The 27,212-nt window shown below is 42.0% G+C and overlaps 1 protein-coding gene across 1 annotated transcript; it reads right to left on the minus strand.

Annotated features, from left to right (window-relative positions):
- Positions 1–14,088: 14,088 nt before the first annotated feature.
- Positions 14,089–26,665, minus strand: LOC138350741 (uncharacterized). The gene is made up of 7 exons (XM_069301952.1): positions 26,456–26,665; positions 25,529–25,687; positions 24,696–24,988; positions 23,179–23,917; positions 22,088–22,446; positions 21,529–21,714; positions 14,089–14,521 (listed from the first exon to the last, which is right to left on the minus strand). The coding sequence occupies exons 1-7, from the start codon at positions 26,663–26,665 to the stop codon at positions 14,089–14,091; spliced, it is 2,379 nt and encodes a 792-aa protein (XP_069158053.1).
- Positions 26,666–27,212: the final 547 nt, after the last annotated feature.

Consider the following 27,212-nt stretch of genomic DNA (forward strand, 5'->3'; position numbering starts at 1 on the left):
GACAGTTGTTCTCGTATTTTCTTGAATACTAGTTGCATTTGTCTTCGCTTCACTTGAACAAAATCATCTACATTATATAAGGGAGTAGGAGGTACGTTAATCAATTTATTAGGGAGGATCTTATCTGTACCATAAAGAATAGCGTGAGGTGTGTCACCAGTAGAAACATTAATTGAAGAATTTATAGCACACTGAATTAAGGGTATAAAATCATCCCAATTGTTGTTATCAAAATTCAACGTGACTCTCAAGGCATCTAACACTCTCCTGTTAGTACGTTCAGCTAGTCCATTACTTGCCGGATGTAAGGCATGATGCTACATTTTTTGATGTTATATAAGTCACACAAGCTAGTTAGAATACTATTACTGAATTCTGGTCCATTATCTGAAAGGATTACTTTAGGCATACTATATCTACAAATTATTTGGTCATGGAATGCGCTGGCTATGGTTTCTGCTGTTTTGTTCGGGATAGGAACTAGTTCGCAAAACCGTGAAAAATTATCGACCATTACAAGCAAATGTTTGTTCCCTTTCTCTGTTTCCGCAAAATTTGTCAATAAATCCATCGATATTCGTTCCCAAGGAGCTTTAGTTGCTGGGTACACCTGAATTGGATTAGGTCCTGAAACATGTCCCTTGTGCTGTAAACAAGTTAAACATCTGTCAACATAATGAGCAATCTCCTTAGCCATTTTTGGCCAAAAATATTTCAATCGACCTTGTTGGAGTGTACGATCCTTTCCTGGATGTGCACTTGCAGGAGCATCATGGATAATTTTTAACACAGTTGGTACCAAGACAGCTGGAACAACTAACTGACAACATTTCCTCGGGGCTGTCCCTAGCTTTACTACTCTACACAGTAAATTGTCCAACATAACTAGTTCTTTCAATGGTACTGGCGGTTTATGAATCGGGCGAGTGTCTTGCTTAGTCAAAAATTTAATGACGGGTGCCCATATGGGGTCTTGTCTTTGTTCCGTTTCTACTACTGTAGCATCTAATGCTGGGTAATTTAACTGAATCGCAGCTACGTGTCGAGAAAACGCATCGGCTACAACATTTTGCTTTCCTGGAATATATCCAAATGTGGGATTGAATTCTTGAATTGTGAGCAAATATCTAGCAAACTTTCCAACTGGATTCTTATTTTTGAACAAGGGAATTAATGGTTGGTGATCTGTAAGAACATGAACTGGGTAATTATAAATTGTATCCTTGAAATGTTTAAGTGCCCAAACAACTGCCAAGGCTTCTCGTTCTGTTGCACTATAATTTTTCTCTTCTTTAGATAAAGTACGGCTAGCATAAGCTATTGCGTGATCTCTGTGACCTTCTGTTTGAAGTAATGCAGCACCTAGACCTATGTCACTAGCATCTGTAACCAACGTAAAAGGTTTAGAAAAATTTGGGTACCTAAGGACAGGTGACGAAATCAAGGCTGCTTTGAGTTTTTTGAATGACTGATCCTGGGCCTCTCCCCAAACAAAGGGTTCATCTTTTCTTTGCAACTTGTAAAGCGGAGCGGCTATAATAGAGAATCCAGCAATAAATGAACGATAAAATCCTACAAGACCTGTGAACTGTCTTACGGCCTCTGCGGTACGAGGTGTTGGAAAATCACGGGCAGCAATAATTTTTGATTCATTCAATGTAATACCTGAAGGTGTAACTGTATGACCTAGGAAATTAATCTTTTGCTTTAAAAATGAACATTTTGCAAGCTTTATTTTTAAATTATCTTCAGCGAGCTTTGCAAGTACTTTTTCAAGGTTCTGGAAATGAGTCTGAACATCTTGCGACATGATTATGAGATCATCAAGGTAAACTAGAAGCGTACTTCCTATCAATCTACGAAATAGATTTGTCATGAGCCGTGAAAAGGTTATTGGACTACTACGCAAACCAAACGGCATTCTTTTGAAATGAAAATGACCATTGGGAGTACTAAAGGCTGTCAATTGTTTACTTTCCTCATCAAGGGGGATTTGCCAGAATCCCTGCAACAAATCTAACGTTGAGAATACTTTGTTTCGACCAATACTTTGCAACAAATCATTTAGAACTGAAAGTGGGAAACGATCAGGTATTGTTACTCTGTTAAGCTTGCGATAATCGATTACAGGTCTCCAAGTCCCATCTCGCTTTGGTACAAGAATCAATGGAGCGTTCCATGGCGAATTACTTGATTCAATTACATCACTCAGTAACATTTCCTCTACAAGTCTATCTGCTTCTGCTCTCTGAGAATGGGGAAGACGGTAAGCTGGTACATAAATAGGCGTAGTTCCTTGTTCAAGGGGAATTTTATGTGTAATGAGAGGAGTGAGACCTAATTTTTCTCCTGGTAGAGCAACAACAGCTCTATTCTTGTTCAAAATTTTCAAAAGCTGAGCCACAGAGTCAGGAAAATCAGTAGGACTGAGGTGTTGCGCTTGCACCTCTGGCTGAGATCCCTGTTCTCCTGGTGTGAGTGTACAAACAGTATGATCCATGGAGACATCATCCACAACTCGCACCGGTAACGAGTAATGGGCAAAATCTACAACATGGGTACCAGACTGGAGATGGATATCGGCATTACTTGTGTTTGCGATAAATAATGTAACAGTACCATCCTGCACTGTGTGCCAGGAGGGTTCAACAAATGTACCATTCACTTTACATGTTTCACTTTCCGCAATCACATCCGACAACTCAGGCACTCCCTGAACCTTAACTCTTATTCTGGTGAGAGAATGAGGGTGTAACACAGTGTCAGTAGCCGTGGAACCACTGACTTCAGAGATGGAAGCTGCCAGGCGAGCGAGACAACGAGAATCCGTTAGGGCGTCCCCTTCCAGAAAGTCCCGATACTCATTCTCCTTAACAACTGCACAACTACTATGCTTCAATCGAGTGCCTGTTTTCTCGGGTATGCTACCACGACAATGATCTGACAAACCTACGCTTGCAAGGCGGGTGTCAACAAAATTAACATAATCTGATTAAAGATTGAACTCGTGGCCCTGTCGATACATGCTACACAAGGGTATGACATGGTCTTTGATACTTATGTTCCAACGATGGGGAAACAATGCAATATTTTCATCAATCATGGTGTACAGACCTAAGAGAATGTCTCCAGGAAAATGAATAATGTCAACAACTAAACATGTTATAGACAATGTGACATCATTGAACTTGAGTGGGAGGTCAATTTCACCCTGAACTTTTACTTTATTTCCTGAAATACCACTTAGAAAAGGTATGTGTGACTGTTTTAAAATAGTAGGGTGCATACTTTCAATGTCTCTAAGAGCCGAGGGCTTGACAATATTAATTTTTGCACCTGAGTCAAGAAAAACTTTTAAAACTCTACCATGTACAATGGCTGATACAAGGGGACCATCACTTGAGACTGGACAAGTTACTACTTTTGACTTATGTTGTCTGGGATATCTGCGTCTTGTTTGTGTCAAATTTACTGTGGATCCGTCAACATCTACAACTGGTCTAGAGTCAGTGTCCTCCTCTGTCAAGTGTCCAAATCTATTTTGGGTAGCTACTGAATACACAGGGAGGGCACTAGGATTGGCTAGCTTGAATTGGTTAGCGGATGGCCTTGAGGGTTTCCCGACGACATGGAGTGAACATTCTGAGCTCCAGCATTCTGTGACTGAGCATTATAATTTGAAGTTGCATTATAGCTGGGCTGGGAGTTGTAATTACGAGAGTTCTGATAATGTCTTGGACGCTGTGAGCCTCGCCAAGACTGACCATGGGAGTTACGAGGTGGAGATGTCCTTTGCCTAGCTCTACAATCCGCAGTGTGGTGACCAACTTGTTTATGGTACGTGCAATATGGAAGCCTAGAATGATTAGATTGATGAGGGGGCCGAGAGAATTGTCTAGGAGGTGATGATCTAGGGGCGGACCAACAGTCCCTTGCAAGGTGGTTACTCTTACCACAATGCCAACATGAGGGAGTGGATGGTTGTGGACTATGGCGTTTCAGCATTTTATGAGGCGGCGAATTTGACTGGGGGCTACGAGCATGGGTACGCTTCTGCGACCAAGAGTTTTGAGAATTTGTGGGAGGATGCTGAGAGCTTGTGACTACATTTACAGCATCAGAGGGTGGCAACAGTTGAGCACTTCGGGGAGCTAGTTTATCTGCGGCATTGTTAATAGCCTCAAATACTTCACCAATTTCATGTTTAACACCAAAATTTTGTTGCTCAACGATTGGTTTTGTATGCTCGGGGGCAAAATGCATTAAAGTACCAAATGCTATCATTTTGGCCATAGCCTCAGGGGACAGATTATTGTCTTTATCTAACCAAGTCGAATTATTCATAGCAGAAACTAAGGCATACAGATACTGATCGAGACGGCTAGTAAACGCATTAAACGATTCACCAGGCTGCATGGTGGCATTGGCAATTTTCTTGACTAACCTATATGGGTCAAGGTCTCCTTTATTAACAAAGCGACGGCGAAAGAAATCCTTAAATTCAGGCCAAGACTGGAGGCTAACAATGGCTTTCTCATCAACAACAAAACGTGCATCACCTTTGGTTGTGTCCACGGCTGACCGTACAATTGCTAAGTATTCGGCATCAGTAGGCTTAGAAAAACGTGCAACTGTTTTCGCTTCAACCTTACTAAACCATGATTCTAATAAACGCGATTCCCCAGCAAAAAGAGGAATAGCCATTTCCTGAGCTGATCTCTGGCCATTGGGATGAGCAACTGTTCCCGTTGATTCTGAAGGGGTTTCAACAGTGGTAGGCATTGTCACAGCCGTGGAAGTAATATTTGAATGCAGATTATAATTAAGTGCACCTGGCATCCGAAATAGTATACACAAAAATAAACACAAAAAAATATCAACTTGGCTTAAGTAAAAATGGCAGAAATAAAATTATTAAATTGGGCTAGGCAAGAAAATAATTAAGAACAAGCAATTGTAAACTAAATTTAGCAATCTTTCATTAAAAAAATGACTGGAATTAGATGTATGTAAATTAATTAAACCAGACTAAGCACAGCAATTGAGAATATAAAAACTGGAAGTGCAATTGCAAAATTTCATTAAAAAGATTCAACACAACAAGTGGCAATGCAAGAAATATGGATGTAGCACATAAACTGGACACAGGAATGTATATAACTGCTAGAAACAATTATTTCTTACTTCTCTCACCTTTGAATTCACTAATGACACTAGTAACAATTAATGAATAATGGAATCATATGCAGGGAATATTGAAATGTCTCAGAGAAACTGTGGGCCTCTGGAGTACTAAACCGGCTCCAATATTTAACAAGTCACTGAAAGATTAATTCATAAGATATTTTGGATATATTTACGTTAAACCTCATTAAATCATAGCACACGATATCTTAGCTCATATTTACTTAACTCAGGGCTGCAGGATTTGCAATATAACAGTGGCCAAAACGAAAAACGGTGACCAGACGTGTGAAGAGGACCATGTGAGGGCTTGTTTACAAACTGGTGCGATGGGAGCGCTCCTGGCGGCGGTGGCGCGAAGCTCCGTGGAGACCCCCAAGCTGGGAATTGATGTTGGGAGCGCGAAGATAAACTCGGAGACGACGATATTGCGACGATGGCGGTGGAGAATACAATTTTCTAGGAGAAGTTCACACAAAACGATGTAGCAGGGGCTGGTGGCGAGGTGTGAGCTGGAGAGGGAGGCGAGGTGTGTGAGCCTAGTCAAACAATTATAGTCTTTTTTTTTCACCAATTCCTCTTGAATAACTGTACAACACCCACAATAATCAGTTGATACTTGCGACGATGGCTGACCACGATTTCAGTAGCTTGAACACTCACAAAGCTTAGATACTGTCAGCTTGGGCGGCGGCGGTGGTGGGTGCAGGTGGTTCCCACGTGGTGGCGCGAGATTCAAAAATGGCTGGCGCGGAAGCTTCCTTCCTCCTCACTGATGAATGAACGTTCTCACAGGAAAATATTGACCCTTACTTCTGAAACGTTGGCCTGGAGTAGTGGTTGATGGCAGGACCCCGGTCTGGCACAATATTTGATGCGTGGGTGGCAGGATGGCGGCTTATGGCGGTGGCGGTGGCGGCGGTTATGGCTGGAACACGAGGCGATGCTGGGTACTTGAACTTTTGTTTCCAGAAAAAAATTTCTGGGTCCCACTGCTGCTACCAGTATTCGTTTGCCTTGTTCGGGTAGAAGGTAGACACAGTAGTCGCTTCTGTATATATTTATTGACTGAGATAGCAAGGTATATATCTGCCTAGCCGAGGTCCTTCTACTCTGAGTCTGTGAGGATAACTGCGGCTGCTGGGAGCATGCTTGATGCTCCTCTGTCTGGCATGACGTCAGAGGCCTACTTGCCTGTGATTGGTTACATTTCAACTGACAGAATTTTGAGTATAACACAAGCAACCACAGCACTAGCAACCACAGCACTAGCAACCACAACACTACCAACATCATTAAAAACGATAGCTCTAGCAAACATATCACTAGCAACCACAACACTAGCAAACACGACACAAACAACAACAGTAATAGCAACCATAACACTAGCAACCACAGCACTAGCAACCATAGTACTAGCAACCACAGCACTAGTAACTTCAACACGAGACACCACAGCACTAGCAACAATAGTACTACCAGCCACAGCACTAACAACCATATAACTAGCAATAATAGCACTAGCATCACAGCACTAGCAACTAAAACATTACCAACCAGAGCACTAGCAACCACAACGCTATCAACACAACATTCGCAATCTCAGCACTAGCAACAACAGCACTAGTAACCACAACACTAGCAACCAAAACACTAGCAATCATGATCCTAGCAACCACAACACTAGTAAACACAGCGCTAGCAACAACAATGCTAGCAACCACAGCAATAGCAACCACAACAAGAGCAACCACAACACTATCAACCACTGCACTAACAGCAACAGCACTAACAACCATATAACTAGCAATAATAGCACTAGCAACAACAGCACTAGCAACTAAAACATTACCAACCAGAGCAGTAGCAACCACAACATTAGCAACAACAGCACAAGCATCAACAGCACTAGCAACAACAACGCTAACAACCACAACAATAGTAACCACAATAATAGCAACCACAACAATAATAAATATAGCACTAGCAAGAACACAGTAAGCAACCTCTTCTCTACCAACGACATCACTAGCAAACAGAGAACTAGCCCCCACAGTTTAACCAGACCACACACTTGAAGGTGAAGGAACGACGACGTTTCGGTCCGTCCTGGACCATTCTCAAGTCGATTGTGAGTATGAGATGTTCGACTTGAGAATGGTCCAGGACGGACCGAAACGTCGTCGTCCCTTCACCTTCTAGTGTGTGGTCTGGTCAAACTACTTCAGCCACGTTATTGTGACTCATCGCCTGCATAGCCCCCATAGCAGTAGCAACCACAGAACTAGCAACAATAGCACTGGCAACCATATCACTAGGATCTACAACACTAGCATCCACAACACTAGCAACCACAGCACTAGCAACCACAGAACTAGCAACAATAGAACTAGGAACCACAGTACTAGCATCTACAACATTAGCATCCACAATACTAGCAACCACAGCACTAGCAACCACACCACTATCAACCACAACACTAGCAACCACAACACTAGCAACCACAACATTATCAACAACAGCATTATCAACCAAAACACTAGCAATCATGGTATTAGCAATCACAACACTAGCAAACACAGCCCTAGCAAGAACAGCACTAGCAACAGCAACGCTAGCAACCACACCATCAGCTACCACAACAGTAGCAACCACTGCATTAGCAGCAAAAACAATAGCAACAACAGCACAAGCATCAACAGCACTAGCAACCACATCACTAGCAGAGCAAAACACTAAAAAACACAGCAGCCACAACAATAGCAACCACATTACTAACAGCCACAACGCAAGCAACCACAATATTAGCAACACAGCACTAGCAACCACAGCAATAGCAACCACAGCAATAGCAACCATAAAATTAACAACAATAAAATTAACAACCATAAAGTTAGCAACTAAAGCACTAGCAACCACAAAATTAGCAACCATAGCAACCAAAGCACTAGCAACTAAAACACTAGCAATCACAGCCCCAGCGTCCACAGTTCTAGCAATCACAGCAAAAGCTATCATATCACTATCAATCACATCAGATTTCACTGCACTAGCAATCACAGCACCAGCGCTCATATCAACAACAATTTTAGCACTAGCAACCACAGCACTAGCAACCACAACACTAGCAAGCCCAGCACTAGCAATCACAGCACTAGCAAACACACAGCACTAGCAACCACAGCACTAGCACCCGCAACACTAGAAACTACAATATTAACAATCATAACACTAGCAACCACAGCACTAATAGCCACAACACTAGCAACCAAAACACTTGCAACCACATTTCAATCAACCAGGTACACAAGCAACCACAGGACTTGCTACTGTTACACTTGAAACGATAACACTAGCATTAACAGCTCTGTCGGAAAACCCGACACCATTTAATAATATTAAATCCAATATGCAGATAATATTGTTGTTGTTGTATAAATAAATTCACTCATAGAAGACGTAGCGCAGTGGAATTTTCCGTCTCTAGAAAACGAGATATCATTGCCACATAGCGCTATACATTCACCAGCTATTCTGTTGGGAGTTATTCAGTTACTTAATACAACAGTCCTTGGACTTTTAACCTCATAAAAACATCTCATTTGAATTAACTTAATTATCAGTACCAAAATAGAGTAAATGTGACCTTTCTACCACTTCTCGACAGCTGAACAAGAGAGCCATGGTATCAGTGAGTAGAGAGGAGTCAGCCATTATTGTTAAGACAACAGGTCACTGACGGGAGTTCAGCTCCAATAATTCTCCTTTGGACGAAGTGTTATGGATAGTAAATTAGTGCTTCTTCCATCATCAACATGCAGTTATCTTGTAACGCATGGAGAGTGCACCCATGATTCACCATGGGAACGTCCTGGTAAGATCAGCCTGTGACCTCAGATTCAGCTAGAGTTAATTGAAATATTTTCTGGCTCCTCCCTAGTCAGCTTGTGCCTATTTATGAATAATCCTGATGGTCTTGACAAACAACTTAATGGTACATCTTGATTGCGTTTTTGCACATCATGGGAAGCTGATGCCCTGATGTGCTGACCAACTATTTAGGTGTGCAAAACACTTTTTCCCGAGTAGGCTGAATCAGCTGGGAACAGGATCATACCAGACTTTCCCACAACAGTGTAAAATGCCTCCCCCCCCTTCTGATTCAGTTGTATATATACCCCTGTATGATAGTTAGGAGATAGAGAGTGTTGGAGGCAGTGTGAGGCTGCAGTTCAGCAGGCGAGCCTCAGGAGACAGAGTGAATCCACCAGACTGAGAGGCAGAGAGTGGTCTTATTTAAGGTAATGTGTGTGATCTTTGATAAGTTTCCATGTCTGGATCCCGTAACAATTGCCAGTGTTAAAGTAAGGATTTATAGTGGTGAATAGCATAATTTTGTTCTTAATAAACTCGTGTTAAACTTCCGGTCTGTGTCAATTGTTGAATCCTCTTAGCCTCTGGATATAGTTTGATAACTGTCATTAATTATGGGATGGTTGTTAAAGAAAGAAAGGATTCTCGAAGTCAAGCAATGTTTCTTGCCTCGTTGCTTGATATAGTTAATGGACAAGGCAGATGGTGGCAGTGTATGTAATCCTGTTTAGCATTTCCTTAGAAGTATACGTTTTGGTTCTGGTGTAAACCATTAGTTGTATTCTAATATTTAGTGTACAAATTTAGCAGTGTTACATTATTAATGTTACATTATTAGTTCAATATCTATAGAGGTGTTGCAATCTAAACAAGGGAAGCGTATTACCGAAACCCGTTTCGTATCTAGTTATATCTGGCCAGTTATGTTAGGTATATAGGGCGAACTAGTTAGTACAAAAGAAAGCGACTTTACCCAGGTAAATATTCCATGGTCCTTATCTTATAAATAATATACCAATATTTCCTCTGATATAACTGACATATAAATAGGATTCTTGCTCTTACAGCAAGCGCCCTTTGACAGGATCAATAGAAGAGGAAGCAAGAATTAATCCTAATAAACCAGTACATGGTGTTGATGCTAACTTCAATCACGAGGATTATTTGGTGTCATCATCCTTGTTTATACCTGGTGGACCAGGTCTACCATATAATAAGATAAGACCTCTCAATTTCAATTACTAATATATGTAGTTTAATACTGTAGTTTGATTGGCTGCATATATATATATATATATATATATATATATATATATATATATATATATATATATATATATATATATATATATATATATATATATATATATATAAATTTAATATAAACCCCTCTAATGTGCAAGGACTCGATTTGTGAGAATATTGCACAAATACAGTCCACTAAACATCATACAAATTGCTATCGAAATATATAAATTAACGTCCACGACGACTACATAATAGTTGAAGATGTGAAACCATTCCTATCTGACATTGTATAATATGAAGGAGAAACTCACGCCAGGTTGGAGCACTTACACAGGAGCATTGCTTCAGAGCAAGCAGTCAGTACATCAAATAAAGTAGATATTATTATGGCTGATCTGGCTCTTTTTTGAGAATAAATGTCAAGCCAGATTAGATCCTTTCATCGAATTAATCAACAAGGATAAAGCCTCACCCACTACGTCATCACCAAATATTTTACCACAAGAAATTAAACAGTTCTCAGACAATTTATCTACAGTCTCTGTGGATTCTGAAAACCCAATACCTGAGGCTACTAAGTTAACATGCCTCCAAACTGAAATTAATGGTGAAGCTGAACCAGAAGTAGGAACTGTAAATCAAAATAGCGACAGCACTAATTTCCCAGTCCAGCCTCCTAGGGATAAAGCTGGCAATGAGAAAACTGCCATACGTCTAGTAATACAATTGCTGGACTTACCTCAACCTGATCAGACTGCTGACTCATTACAATCCTTCAGCATGGAGTTTGAGTCACTACTAAGAACATTCAGTCTTATGATAGAACCACTAGCGAGTGGATGACCAAAGTAGTCCTTCAACGAAAGTTGTCCAGCAATATACTAGATGAATTATACACACATCAGCATAACACCATCCTGACAGTACAGGACATCACTGAAGTTATGCGTTTTATCATAGACAAACGGCGTACAAATGAGGAAGTTAAAGCCTCTTGCGAGCCTACAGAAATAGAAAATAAGAGTAAATTAAAGGGTAAAACAACTACCTCTCAAATAAACATCAACCAATTAGTTTCACACCAAGTTGGAGAAAATCTGGCAATGCAGTGGAATCCTCCAAGCCTACTGTTACTAGTTCATCCAAACCGGTAACTTCCAATCGTGCAGTAGGCTGGGGGACATGTATACATATTCTGCAAAATGAAACATTCAATATACCGTTGTGCCAATTATCTTGACAGACACTCGTATTAAGCGACTCCAGGAATTGAGGAAATTTGCAAGGTGTTTCAAATCACACAACAATGACTATTGTGAGACCCAATTCTACACCTGCAACAGGTGTAGAAGAGGTAAGTACCATGCAGCACTCTGCAAACATACGAAATTAATGTATTCCAAACCCATGATGGAATTTAGCATTTCCACCATAGTACAATACAGTACTGCAAGGTGCGACAAACAATTAGTGTCCAATCGGCAAAGTCCAAAGGTAATATGACTTTGCCTACTGACCAATTTACCATCCAGAATAAGTGGTCAAGGCCACTGAATAATGGGCCAAGGTTCATACCCTGGGTTGTTTGACCAAGGGTCCCAGAGAACATGTCACTAAAAAGTTGGCAGATGAACTACAATTAAGGCCTGTAACCCAGATGACAATCAATATATCAGGGTTTCTAACTGATACAGGACCTCAAGTCTATCAGGTGGTACAACCATCAGTACGAAAGGCAGCTACGTCTGTCAAGTACAAGCCATTGTGGTGGACAAAATTCCAGCCGGGAGCTACTGCCAAATTCCTGAGAAATAGAGGAATAAAATTGGCAGATAATATTAAGTCTGATCACCTCACCGACTTTTGTATCCTTGTAGGTACAGACTACTACCATCGATTCATCGGTAGCCCTACTAAAATCAGAGCATAACCATGCTAAATTCTGATGAGGCAAATTACTCTCAGGCCCAGTATTAAGCCAGAGGAGACCTATGCCTGCAGATAAACAATACCAGTAGAAATCTAAATTTGTCAGCTGATTATATATCTCGAGTAGCATTATATTAAGGATAAGGAGATTACAGCTGACTATAAACAACAGAGATTGATCTTAATATCATCCTTTAAAGCTGACGATGAGTTCATGAAGCCTCAGTGGCAAATCAGTGAACAGTAGCCTAAACAGCTACAAGTCACTGCGACCAATGTCACTGAACCCACTGCAGTCTCAGAACCATATTTGACTTTAACGATTGACTATTCAATCCTCTGAATCAATTAACCAAATTAAACCCCAATTTGTCAGCCAAATAAACTCCAGTAAATAAGCTTAAGGGAGCTTGACAGACTATATAAATCTGACAACTGATTTTGATACATTTATTATTTAATCAAGATGAATTCCATGGGCCTCGGTGTATATATATCAGTGATCAGTTACCTGAACGAGCTACAAGCTAATATAACTATTGTCACTGATCTCGCTGCAGTCCTTGAATCATACTTGACTGCAGTACTTGATCACATTCAGTCTTCTGGGTTAAATGATATGTAATTAGGCTAGAAATTTAGGCTCCCAAAGAGTTAAAAGGGAAATGAAATTGCATTAGACTTCTAACCCCTGCAACTCAAATATGGGACATTCGTCCTGTATGAACTGACACACAAATGTGTGATTACTAACTACTAACATCATATTAATCTAATAATTCGAAGGAGGAGTATCGGTGTTCGTCTATTCTAAATAGGACTTCGACCCTTGAGCAGCCCCCGGGGAATTATGTCGGAAAACCTGACACCATTTACTAATATTAAATACAATATGCAGATAATGTTGTTGTTGTTGTATAAATAAATTCCTTGTAGAAGACGTGACGCAGTGGAATTTTCCGTCTCTAGAAAACGAGATATCATTGCCACATAGCGTTGTAAATTCACCAGCTATTCGTTGGGAATTATTCATAATACAGCAGTCTTTGGACTTTTAACCTAATAAAGACATCTCATTCGAATTAACTTAATTATCAGTACCAAAATTGAGTAAATGCTACCTTTTCCGTAAATGTGACAACAGGTCACTGAAGCGAGTGACCAATAATTTTTCCTTGGACGAAGTGTTATGGAGAGTAAATTAGGTCTTCTTCCATCATCAACACGCAGTCATCATCTAAACAAGGGAAGTGTATTATTGAAACCCGTTTTGTATCTAGTCATATCTGGCCAGTTATGTTAGGTAAATAGAGTGAACCAGTTAGTACGAAAGAAAGTGACTTAACCCAAGTAAATATTCCTTGATCCTTATCTTAAAATAATATACCAATATTTCCTCTGATATAACTGTCATATATATAGGGTTCCTGCTTTTACAGCAAGTGCCCTTTGACAAGCAAGAATTAATCCAAGTAAGCCAGTACATGATGTTGATGCTAACCTCAACCACGAGGATTATTTGGTGTCATCATCCTTGTTTATACCTGGTGGACCAGGTCTACCATATAATAAGATAAGACCTCTCAATTTTAATTACGTATATATGTAGTTTAGTACTGTAGTTTGATTGCCTGCCTATATATAAATTTAATAATAAATCCACCCTAATGTGCAAGGACTCGATTTGTGAGAATATTGCAGAAATACAGTCCATTAAACATCATACAAATTGCTATCGAAATATATAAATTAGCATAAATATAAACACTATATAAATTCATAAATTAAATAAATATGAATCTCACAGGTCGGTTCCCCACAAGCACAATAAATTACAACACTAGCAACACGAGCTCAAGCTACCACAAAAGTAGCATCTACAACAATAGCAACTACAACACTAGCAACCATAACATGAAGAACCACAACACTAGCAACCACATCACTATTGGCCACAGCACTAGCCACCTCATCACTAGCTGCAAAAACACTAGCAACTACATCATTAGCAGCAACAAAACTAGCAACCATATCACTAACAGGCATATCACAAGCAACCACAACACTAGCAGCATCACTAACGACTACAGCACCAGCAACCTCAAATATGGCAACAACAGCACTAGCAACCACATCACTAACAACCACAGCACTAGCAACCAAAGAACTAGCAACCATAGCACTAGCAGCCACAAAACTAGTAATCAAAACACTAGCAACTACAACACAAGCAATCACACCCCCAGCGCACACAGCACTAGCAATCACAGCACCAGCACTCATTTGTCTAAAATCACAAAAACACTAATATCAATATCAATCTTAGCACTAGAAGCCACAGCACTAGCAACCACAATGTGAGAGTTTTAAAGATATTAAAGTGGAATAAGTAAAATGGTTGAGGAATTGAGCTCGGAAAATTTAAAAATTTTCATTAATCCTTTTAACCCTTATTCCTGTCGTGATATTCAATTAGGTCGCCTGAGGAAGGACTTGCTTAGCTAATACACCAGTGTAGTAAGCAGCCCATTCCTCACTCTGGGATCATTTATGAACAATTGACTAGGCGCGAGCAAACACCGAGACCCCAAAAAGTTGAAATTCCCTCCACTTGGGTCGACGACCTTCGCCAATCGCCGAAGAAAATCTAACGAGTAGGTCATGGGCTCTCAAAACAATAATTTATTGTTGTGTGGTGCCGTATATTTAGTCCAAAACTCATGAATCAGTCTCAATTTTAATAGTCGAGTGTGAAGAACACTTGCATAACAATATAAATGTGTGGGGTGTAACGAAAAGACAGTGTTGAACATATCAACTTAGTTTATTCAATAAAGTACTAACTACTAAAACAAAAACAAGAAATATCAATGACGTTACTGGAAATCCTTCCTGTGACACTATCAATGACAGCTAGACACCAGCCCCTCGGACTGCATAATGAACTAACTCGAACATAAGCGTGACCACAGAGGAATCAACAAGCAACAAGAACTAACAGATCTATAATCACAATTACAACAAATGACACAGTAGGTTCTGAAACACGTCTCCAGTAACCTCCTAACTGTTCTACGCCTCAGTGCAGTCTACACCTGCAATAGCGGTTGCAATGCATCAAATCAGCAGCCTGTTAATAAAACATCAATGACTAATGGGTTCACTGGCAACTCCAGCACCCTTCCTCAAATTAATCTTTACGTTAACACTTCGTCTCACGGACGATCAACAATCAATAACAATTTGATTTACGTTAATAACAAAGTAACATTTACGTTAATAACAAGGTAACATTTACATTAATTTAATAACTCTTACAACTGTCACTAGTAACGCGGAAATTACACAACACTCTTCCCGTCGAGTATTCAGTGAAAAAATCCCACTAATCCCTGTACTTCCAGACAGCTGATTAATCTCTTTACTAGTTACGATAATTTACGTTATCGGGTACTATCACTCAACGATGGTAAATTCTGATTTACAATGTCCAACACCCTAAGAGAACGGTAATCACTCGTCATTACCTTTAGAGTAATTAATTACTATCCTCAAGTTCAATAATTAAACAATTAAATACGCAACCTTTCACACTGGCTCAGCAATTTACATTAAGGTATGAATTCCGTCTAAGCCTTCCATACTCAGACCAATTCAGGTGGCTAATAACAGTAATTAGACCCACGTTTACGTTATTCTAAAATGACGTTACTCCTCCCACGAGTCAATCAAGTGCCGGTACTTCCGGACAGATAAATAACGACGTTACGTTAATGGAACAATGAAGCCTTCGTGTGAGTCGATCAAACAAGGATCGAAGTTAATTACTTTTTTATTTTTTTATTTTTATTTTTACATGCAGAGCATGCAAATTAAATACAATAAAAATACAGAATACATAAAGGAAAACAATAGACCAGAAGGGCCGACAGCAGAGCACAACAAAACAGCATAGCACAACAAAACACATACACAAGAAAAACATGAAAAATACAGCATACATCAAAGCACAAAACAGAATACAATGGCAATCCAGCAATCACAGTACAAAACAACACCTCTAAAAAACAAAACATACAACAAGAGGCAACAGGTAAAGCAACAGAAAATCAATACATTAACGCCCTGTAACAAAAGGCGAGGCCAATTACAATAAAAAATCAGGGAGAAACACAAGTCACTAAACACCGGCATGAAGGGCCAACATCAAAAACACAAGAAAACAAAAGAAAAATAAAACACACAGCAAGCACACAGACTACGAAAAGATCTCATACTTGTCCGGCCACTCTTCCGCCGGGAAGCGAATACAGTACGCTTCCCAAAGTAACATAATGTCCTCCGAAACATGGTCACTATTGAGCGTACGAGGATCGGGCATTAACTCTGGCACACCCACAATAAAACACTTAGCCCGACGAATCCAGATAGTAGAAGGGCACCACGGAGCAGGACGCACACGGTCAACAATTTCAAAATTCAACGGATGGTCAGCATCCATCGCCACTCCGGAGGCCAAGATGAGAGGGAGAGGCTCCTTCCCAAGAGGCCGGGCAATGGGCAGCACACTGGGAGCCTCCTCAGCTGCCTCACAGGGCCCCTCGGCAACCACTGAACGTTGCACCTGCCGGGACCCCCCACGCTTGGCATCCTTTTTCAGCACCAGCTTGATGCCTCGGCTCGCACCAGGATCCACACCATCCACGCCTGTAGGAGCAACCACCTCCCACTGCGGAGAACCTTCTGCAGGAGAAAGAACAGGAGGTAAATTAGACGCACAATCATCGTCAACAGCCGACACATGGACATCAGCCACCACCAGCGTCGTAGAGCACGAGGCACCCGGAATCGCCACACCATCTCCCGAGGCTCCACCCGCGTCATAGTCCTCCATATCAGCCCAAGCAGTAGAAGAGCGCCTAGAACGCTTGGGCACTGGCCGCACATCCTCACAGCCGGAGGCGGACCCAGAACCACGGCCCTCACGAACCGGGCGAACCAACGCCCGTCGCAGTACTTCAGCAGCCTCAACCACATGGGGAACCGGGCCGCACAAAACAGGATGCTCCGCAGCACCCCCAACACCCAACACAGCCGGAACACCTGGCGAGGGTGCAGGACCAGGCACAGCAGCAGGAGTCGAGGAAGACGCAGACGCACTCGGCTGAGGGACAACAAGCAGCGGGGGCATGTCGGATGACGCAGGAGGGGCCGCATCAGCAGCGACTGGGACCTGCTCCACTTCATCTCCGGAATCCACGCCCTGAGGGAGCGGCGGGAAATCCTCCTCCCGGAATAAGTTAACGGGTGCAGCAGGTGTCTCAGAGCACCCGGCAGCCTGATGCCCCAACTGGCCACACCGGAAACTAGTACGGGGCTGCCGGGCATAGTACACCCGAACGTAGTAGCCCAGCAGCCGGACAGAAGATGGGATATCCGACCGCAGGCGCATACCTAATGTACGGACGTTCGTCTGCTTCCCAGCATACTTCCCCGAGGACAGCTTGTTCACCCACACACTGATGACTACACCATACCTCCCGAAGAAGCGCCGGAGAAGGTTTTCAGGGAACTCCAGGGGCGCACCGTGCACACTGACATATGTCAGGGCACCACTTCGGTCCGAGATCGTAACGGAGCCGGCGCCATCCGGCAACTGCAATGAACGCCCCTCGTTCCGCCGGAGGAAGTCCCGATACTCCTCCTCCCCCACGAACTTGACAATCACCCGGTGGGCCGTAATAAGCTCAACGCCATGCACAGCTTCCACCGGGACACGAAGCATGTCACACATAACTAACTCAACGGCCGGATAACCAGCCTTACACGTGAATTCCAGTCCCACGGAATTTACCCGCAACACAGGAGGAATAGCCAGGCCCCCCATGTCAAAACGGCCACGTCAGCACGCAGCCAGGCAGGCAACAACACTTAAGGTATGAATTCCGTCTAAGCCTTCCATACTCAAACCAATTCAGGTGGCTAATAACAGTAATTAGACCCACGTTTACGTTATTCTAAAATGACGTTACTCCGCCCACGAGTCAATCAAGTGCCGGTACTTCCGGACAGATAAATAACGACGTTACGTTAATGGAACAATGAAGCCTTCGTGTGAGTCGATCAAACAAGGATCGAAGTTAATTACTTTGACTTCCTGAAACACGTCAATTACCCGGCTCACTGACCGCTAATTACGACAGACAAATACTCTAATTCTTATCTGGCTGATGGCTAGGCTACCCTGAGACTGCCGTAGTTGTTTGGCAGGAAAGTAAATTAACCCAAACGTATTCTACGTTACTCAAATTGTTAAAGAACATATTCTCTTAAAGCAATGGGCGTTCCCTTGGTTACGTTATATTAATTGCCTCGCAATCACCTCATTGAATACTGATCATCAATGTCCTACCCGATAAACAGGAGAATATAAAACCCAAGTACTCGTCTACAGCCGAGTTCACCCACGACAATGATAAATCAATCTAACAAATCACAGGGATTTACGTTACAATACGGTTGCAACATATAGCGTCTTAAACAAACATGGGAAATCTGCTTTAAAACACTGACACGAATTTCCCAGTTCCCATCGACTGCTACAGAGAACTAGAAGGAATTAGAACGTCTATAATCACTGGTATGGGGATCACCGAGTCTGTTACTGCTCGTATGCAAATTACCCACGTCCCAGATTTTCTCACTCGTTCCGTATCTTTCTACCCCTCGACGACGACTCCAGCTGGATTCTGACTGTGCAGCTGGCGGTCTTGGTGGAGGCGGCAGTGGAAGAGCTGAGGTGACATTCACCACGACGTCGTCTTGCCCAATTTGGCCGAATGGGCAAGAGAGAGACGTCAGGCTATGGTGGTGACTGGAGCAGAATGAAGCTTGATTGAGGGAGAAACACGGGCGATTCCCGCGTCCTCCTCGAAAGAACCAATAAGAGGGAGGCACACAACGTTCTACCCCTCTCAACCAATCAGCGGCGGTGTAGCATGTCCCCTAGGGCACGCCAAAATGGCCAACCAACATGTCAGCTCAAGATGTTTGCTAAGATGGCGGCTGTTGCCATGACGACGAGTCAAGTGGCTGGCGGGAGGCCCACAGCTCAAATACAAATACAAATATTTATTCAGGTAAAGTACATACAGACAAGGTAAGATACAAAGGTTGATGGATTTATAAATAGAGCTAGTACATACAATGTCTAAAGCCACTATTACGCAAAGCGTTTCGGGCAGGAAAAACACTAAGACTAAAACTTAATACTAATTAAGATTAAAGTATAAATTGTGTTGAGAAAAAATAAGAATAAAAGGGAAAAAGGGGGGGGGGAGAAACATGGCAGAAAAAAAACAAAAATACAATTTGGTCAACAAACAGCATTGTTTATAATAGAAAACATGGGTTAACATTTTGGGGGTGAGGTAGGTTACATTGAGTTAATTAGGTAGTACTTAGTTTTTATCTTAAACTGGTTGGGAGAGGTACAGCCTTTAACATAATTGGGAAGGTCATTCCACATTCGAGGTTCCTTGATTTGTAAAGCATTTCTAGTTTGACTAAGTCGTACTCTTGGAATATCAAATAGGTATTTGTTTCTGGTGTGGTGCTCATGGGTTCTGTTACAACCTTCTAGGAAACTTTTAAGGTCAGGATTGACGTTACAGTTCAGCGTTTTACATAAATAAAATACACATGAGAGGATGTGCAGGGACTTAATATCTAACATATTCAGAGATTTGAGTAAGGGTACCGAATGATGTCTGAGGCCAGAGTTAGATATTGTCCTAATAGCAGCTTTGTGTCGAGTAATTAGAGGACGTTTTGGGTAGTAGAACCCCAAGCACAAATACCATAGTTGAGATAAGGATAGATGAGAAAATAATAGTGTCGCCAGGGCCGGGCGAGGTACATAATATCTGATCTTAGAAAGAATGCCAATAGTTTTTGAAACTTGTTTTTATATATTTAGAATGTGTCCCTAGAATTTCAACTCGTCAATGAGAACGCCAAGGAATTTGCCATCTACTTTGTTATAAATTTGGGTATTGTTAATCCTGAGATTTATTTGATTTGAGGATTTATTGCCCAACAAAATGTTGAAAGTTTTGTCAATATTGAGGGTGAGTTTGTTGGCAGTTAGCCAGTGATGGACTTTATTTAGCTCAGTATTCACTGTGACATTTAGAGCAAGGGGGTCAGGACTCGAGTAAATGAAGGTCGTGTCGTCAGCCAATAGAATTGGTTTGAGATGATGGGAGGCATTTGGAAGGTCATTAATGTAGATGAGAAAGAGGAGAGGGCCAAGTATGCTGCCCTGGGGAACACCAATGTTGATGGGTAGGGTGGGAGAAATTGAATTATTCACAGAAACATACTGGAGCCTGTTAGTAAGGTAAGACTTAATGTACTGCAGGGAGTGACCTCTGATTCCAAAATGTTGTAATTTAAGAAGAAGATTTTGGTGGTTAACAGTGTCAAAAGCCTTACGCAGGTCTACAAATAACCCAACAGGGAACTCATTTTTATCAAGAGCTGTATGTATCAAGTTAATCATACTAATAAGTGCATCGGTAGTGCTTTTTGGGGATCTGAAGCCATATTGACAAGAGCTAAGCATATTGTGTTTGGCTAGATAAGAGTAAAGCTGCTTATAGATTAGTTTTTCAAATATTTTTAACAAGTTTGGCAGAATTGATATAGGTCTGAAATTGTTAACATCAGTGGGACCACCATATTTGTGGACAGGGGCTACTCTCGCTTTTTTTAGAATATCTGGAAAGGTTTGGAGTTCAAGTGACTTGTTAAAGAGCAATGCAATGGCAGGAGCTAAAAATCTGGAGGCTTTTTTGGAAATAAGAGCTGTATCTTCTCAAGGACACTAGACTTGGTGCCCTCACGCATACGGCCTAACTGTTCCCATGCTGACTTGAGTCCTCGCTCCAAGCCATACAATGAAATGATGCTATCGGCATATCTCTGTCCACAGACGTGCTACCCCAGCCAGATTAACATTTCTGGAATTCGATGACTGGGGCTCTCGCGTGAACCCAAATACAAGTTGATTCGGATACTGGTTACCAAACTTAAGTCCGCGCACTTAACAAGTGCATTTAGCAAGTGTACTGGCCTCCACAGACAGACGAGCACCATTGTAAGTGAGTTGGTGAACCATCCCCTCACACACAACACCAGCAACTCCAACACTAACATCCACAGCACAAGCAAGCACAGCACTAGCAGCCACCACTAGCAATCTCAGCACTAGCAACCAAAACACTAGCAAACACAGCAGTACCAACCACAGCACTAGTAACCACAACACTAACAACCACAATAATAACATTCATAGCACTAACATCCACAGCACCAGCAACCACATCACTTGCAGCCTCAACATTAGCAACCAAAACACTAGCAACCACATCACTAGCAACCACATCACTAGCAACCACAGCACAATCAACTACAACACTAGCAACCACAACAATAGCAACCACAGCACAATCAACTACAACACTAGCAACCACAACAATAGCAACCACACCACTAGCAACTACAACACTACTAACTAAAACACTACCAACGATAAAACTAGCAACGACAGCACTATACTAGCAAGCACAGCGGAAGCAGCTACAACATTAATAACGAAAATACTAGCAACAGCAGCATTAGCAACCATAACATTAGTAGCCAAAACACTAGTAACCTCAACACTAGCAACCACAACTTTCGCAACAACATCATTAGCAACCACAATACTAACAATCACAGCACTGGAAATCACAACACTAGCAACCACAACACTATCAGCCACAACACCAGCAACTGCAGCACTAATCACCATTCAATAGCAACCACAACACTATCAGCCACAACACCAGCAACTGCAGCACTAATCACCATATCAATAGCAACCACAACACTAGCAGCCACATCACTAGCAGCAACAACACTAGCAACTACATTAATACCAACTACATCACTAACATCCTCATCACTAGCAAAGACAACACTAGCAACCAAAACACTAGCAACCACGACACTAGCAACCACGATACTAGCAACCACAGCACTAGCAACAACAACACTAGTAACCTTATCACTAACAGCCGCAACTCTAGCAACCACATCACTAGCAACCACAACACTAGCAGCTTCATCTCTAACAGCCACAACACTAGCAACTCCGGCACCAACACACTAGCAACCATAACACTAGATACCACAACAATATCAACCACAACACTTCCAACAACAACACTAACAACCATAGCACTAGCAGCCATACCACTAGCAACCAGAACAATATCAACCGCAACAGTAACAAACAAAGCACTAGCAACCACACAACAAGCAACCACTACACTACCAACGATACTACTAGCAAACACAACACTAGCACCCACAGCAATAGCAACCACAACGCTAGCAACAACAACACTAGCAACCACAACAATTGCAACAACAACACTAACAACCACAACACTAGCAACCACAGCACTAGTAACCACTACACTTCCAACAACAGCACTAGCAAACTTAGTACTAGCAACCGGAGCACTAGCAACCACAACACTACAACTAAAACACTAGAATCCACAACAGCAGCAACCACAACACTTTCAAAAACAACACTAACAATCAAAGCACTAGTTACCACAGAACTAGTTACCTCAACACTATCAGCCACAACACTAGCAATCGCAGCACTAGCAACCACTACACTAGCACCACACCAATAGGAACTACATCACTAGCAGCAACAACACTAGCAACACAGCACAACCAACAAGAACACTAGCCACAACAGTAGCAAGTAAAGCACTAACATGTACAGCACTATCAACCAGAACCCTAGCAGTCAAATCACTAGAAGCAACAGCACCAGCAACCACTTAAATTCCAACCACAATTAAATTAACATTCATTCACATAACTTGCAACAACAACATTACCAATCACATAATTAGCAACCACAACACAAGCAGCTACATCACTAGCAAACTTGGCAATAACAATCACAACACTAGCAACCACATCATTAGCAACCACATCACTGGCAACCAAAACAATGATAACCACATCATTAGCAACCAAAGAACTAGTAACCACAACACTAGCAAATGAAGCACAAGCAACCACAACAATAGCAACCTCAGCATTAGCAACTAGAACACTATCAATGACAACAAAAGCAACGGCAGCACTAGGAATAACAACACTAGCAACTATATCAACAGCATCCACATCACTAACAGTTACAACACTAGCAACCACAACATTGCCAACCGCAACACTAGTAACCACATCACTAGCCATAACAACACAGGTAACCTCCACACTAGCAACCACAACACTGGCAAGCACAGCACTAGCAGCCACAACACTACCATCCTCAATACTACCAACTACAAAACTAGCAACCACAGAACTAGCTACCACAGCACTAGCAACCACAACACTAGAAGCCACTAAACAAGCAACCATATCAATAGGAGCCACATCACTACCAACCTCAACAGTAGCAAGCACATTAATAGAAACCACAGCACAAGAAAGCAAGTACCTAGCAACAACAGTACTAGAAACCACAACACTTGCAACCAAAACACTAACAACCATAGCACTAGCAACCACATCACTCGCAATGGCTTCACTAGCAACCACAATACTAGCAATAACACACTAGATACCACAGCATTAGCAATCACAGCACTAGCAACCACAACACTTGGAACTACAACACTAGCACCCTTAGAACTTGCAACCACAGCACTATCAACCACATCTCTATCAGTCAAAACACTTGCACCCCCCCCCAACACAAGCAATCCCAAAACCAGCAACTGCAACATTTGCAATCATAGCAAGTGCAACCACAGCACTATAAACAACAACACTAGCAACACAACACTAGAGACCACAACAATATCAACCACAACACAAACAACCACATCAATAACAACCACACCGCTAACATCTAGAGCACCATCAACGACATCAATAGCAACGGCAGCAATAACAACGACAGCACTATCAACAAAAGCACTAGCAAATACAGCATTAGCAACCTCTACAATAGGTACCAGAGCACAACCGATCACAACAATAGCAGACACAACAATAGCAACCACAACAATATCAACCATAATATTACGACATACATCACTATGAATCACAATTCTAGCAACCACCACACTAGCAACTACAACACTAGAAACCCCAACACTAGCAACCACAACACTAGCAACCACATCACTCTCAGCAACAACACTAACAAGCACAGAACTCGCAACCAGAGCACTAGCAACCGCTTAACTATCAACGACCTAACTACCAACAACAGAACTAGCAGCCACAACACAAGCAACCACATCACTAGCAACCACAGCACTAGCATCTGCAGCACTAGCAACCACATCATTAGCAACCACAGTACTAGCAATCACAGCACTAGCTGTGCTGTGATTGCTAGTAAACTAGCAACCACAACACTAGCTACCTCAACACTAGCAACCACAACACTAGCAACCAAAGGACTAGCAACCACAACACAAGCAACCTCAGCAATAGCAACCTCAACACTAGCAACCAAAGCACTATCAGCCACAACATTAAGAAACAAATCGCTAACAACAACAGCACTAGCAACCACAACACTGGTAACCAATGCACTAGCACTAACAACATTAGCAACCACATCACTGGCCACCACAACACTAGCAGCCACACAACTAGCAACCTGAACACGAGAAACCACAGCACTAATACCACAGCAATAGCAATCATGTCACTAACAGCCACATTACTCAACCCGTTCTCGCAAATTTAATAAGTCAATATTGACTTATTAAATATGTGCATAGGTGACATACTTAACATAATAGTTTCCCTTGAAAAGCTTCATAGAAAACACCGACCTTACCTAATCTACTTAGTATGTTAAGATAAGCATCTTATAGCTTCGTAATTACAATTATTACCTAACCTATACCTATAATAGGTTAAGTAACAATTGTAATTACGAAGCTATAAGATGCTTATTTTAAGATACTAAGTAGGTTAGGTAAGGTCGGTGTTTTCTATGAAGCTTTTCAAGGGAAACTATTATGTTTAGTATGTCACCTATGCACGCAACTAATAAGTCAATATTGGCTTATTAAATTTGCGAGAACGGGTTGCATCACTAGCAGCCAAAGCACTAGTTGTAACAACACTAGCAGCCACAGCATTTTGAAACTGAAGCCCTAGAAACCCCCATACTAGCAACCTCAACTCTAACAATCACATCACTAGCAGCCTCAACACTAGCAGCCTCAACACAAGCAAATACACCACTAGCATCTAAAGCATTGGCAGCTAGAGTACTGTCATTCACAGCATAAACAGTCAACGTACCAGCAGCCTCAGCACTAGCAGCAACAGCACAAGCAAAACAGCACTATCAACACAAAACCAAGTCAATACTAGCAGCCACATCACTGGCAGCCATAACACTTGCATCCACAACACTAGTAACCTCAAAACCTGCAGCCAAAGCAATAGAACCACAAAACTAGCAACAACATCACTAGCAGCCACAACATTAGCAACCACATCACTAAAAGCGACACAACTAGCAACAACATCACTAGCAGCCACAACATTAGCAACCACATCACTAAAAGCGACACAACTAGCAACAACATCACTAGCAGCCACAACATTAGCAACCACATCACTAAAAGTGACACAACTAGCAACAACATCACTAGCAGCCACAACATTAGCAACCACATCACTAAAAGCGACACAACTAGCAACAACATCACTAGCAGCCACAACATTAGCAACCACATCACTAAAAGCGACACAACTAGCAACAACATCACTAGCAGCCACAACATTAGCAACCACATCACTAAAAGCGACACAACTAGCAACAACATCACTAGCAGCCACAACATTAGCAACCACATCACTAAAAGCGACACAACTAGTAACAACATCACTAGCAGCCACAACATTAGCAACCACATCACTAAAAGCGACACAACTAGCAACAACATCACTAGCAGCCACAACATTAGCAACCACATCACTAAAAGCAACACAACTAGCAACAACATCACTAGCAGCCACAACATTTGCAACTCAACACTAGCAACCACAACACTAGCAACCACAGCACCAGCAAGCACCACACTAGATACAAAGCACTAGCAATCACAGCACTAGCTTCCACAGCATTAGCAACCACAACACTATCAGCTACAACACTAGCAACCACAATACCAGCAACCACAGCACTTGCTCCCATAGCACTAGCAACCACAGCACTAGCATCGACATCACTATCAGCCAAAATACTAGCAGTAACAGCACAAACAGACACATTAGGGGCATGATAGCAGAGTAGACATCGCTCTGGACTCGCCATCGCCATCGGTATTTCTGCCGTCGGTGATTTCAGAAACAAAATGAGTTTCTTTCACCTTGATGCACCTGTTATCTAGTAGTAAATAGGTACCTGGTAGTTAAACAGTTGTTACGGGCTGCTTTCTGTGTGTACTTACCTATTTGTGCTTGCGGGGGTTGAGCTTTGGCTCTTTGGTCCCGCCTTTCAGCTGTCAATCAACTGGTGTACAGATTCCTGAGCCTACTGGGCTCTATCATATCTACATTTGAAACTGTGTATGGAGTCAGCCTCCATCACATCACTGCCTAATGCATTCCATCCGTTAACTACTCTGACACTGAAAAGTTCCTTCTAACGTCTCTGTGGCTCATGTGGGTACTCAGTTTCCACCTGTGTCCCCTTGTTCGCGTCCCACCAGTGTTGAATAATTTATCCTTGTTTACCCGGTCGATTCCTCTGAGGATTTTGTAGGTTGTGATCATGTCTCCCCTTACTCTTCTGTCTTCCAGTGTCGTAAGGTGCATTTCCCGCAGCCTTTCCTCGTAACTCATGCCTCTTAGTTCTGGGA

This window comes from Procambarus clarkii, chromosome 47, assembly GCF_040958095.1.
Source record: "Procambarus clarkii isolate CNS0578487 chromosome 47, FALCON_Pclarkii_2.0, whole genome shotgun sequence".
NCBI classification, from domain to species: Eukaryota; Metazoa; Arthropoda; class Malacostraca; order Decapoda; family Cambaridae; genus Procambarus; species Procambarus clarkii.

Coding starts and splice junctions, on each gene's coding strand:
- LOC138350741 (XM_069301952.1), bottom strand. CDS start 26,665: ATGGCGAGTCCAGAGCGATGTCTACTCTGCTATCATGCCCCTAATGTG. Junction 24,989..25,528: donor AGGCTGCTAGTGATGTGATT/GTTAGAGTTGAG, acceptor TCTCGTGTTCAG/GTTGCTAGTTGTGTGGCTGC. Junction 21,715..22,087: donor GTTGTGGTTGCTATTGAATG/GTGATTAGTGCT, acceptor TGTGGTTGCTAG/TGTTGTAGTTGATTGTGCTG.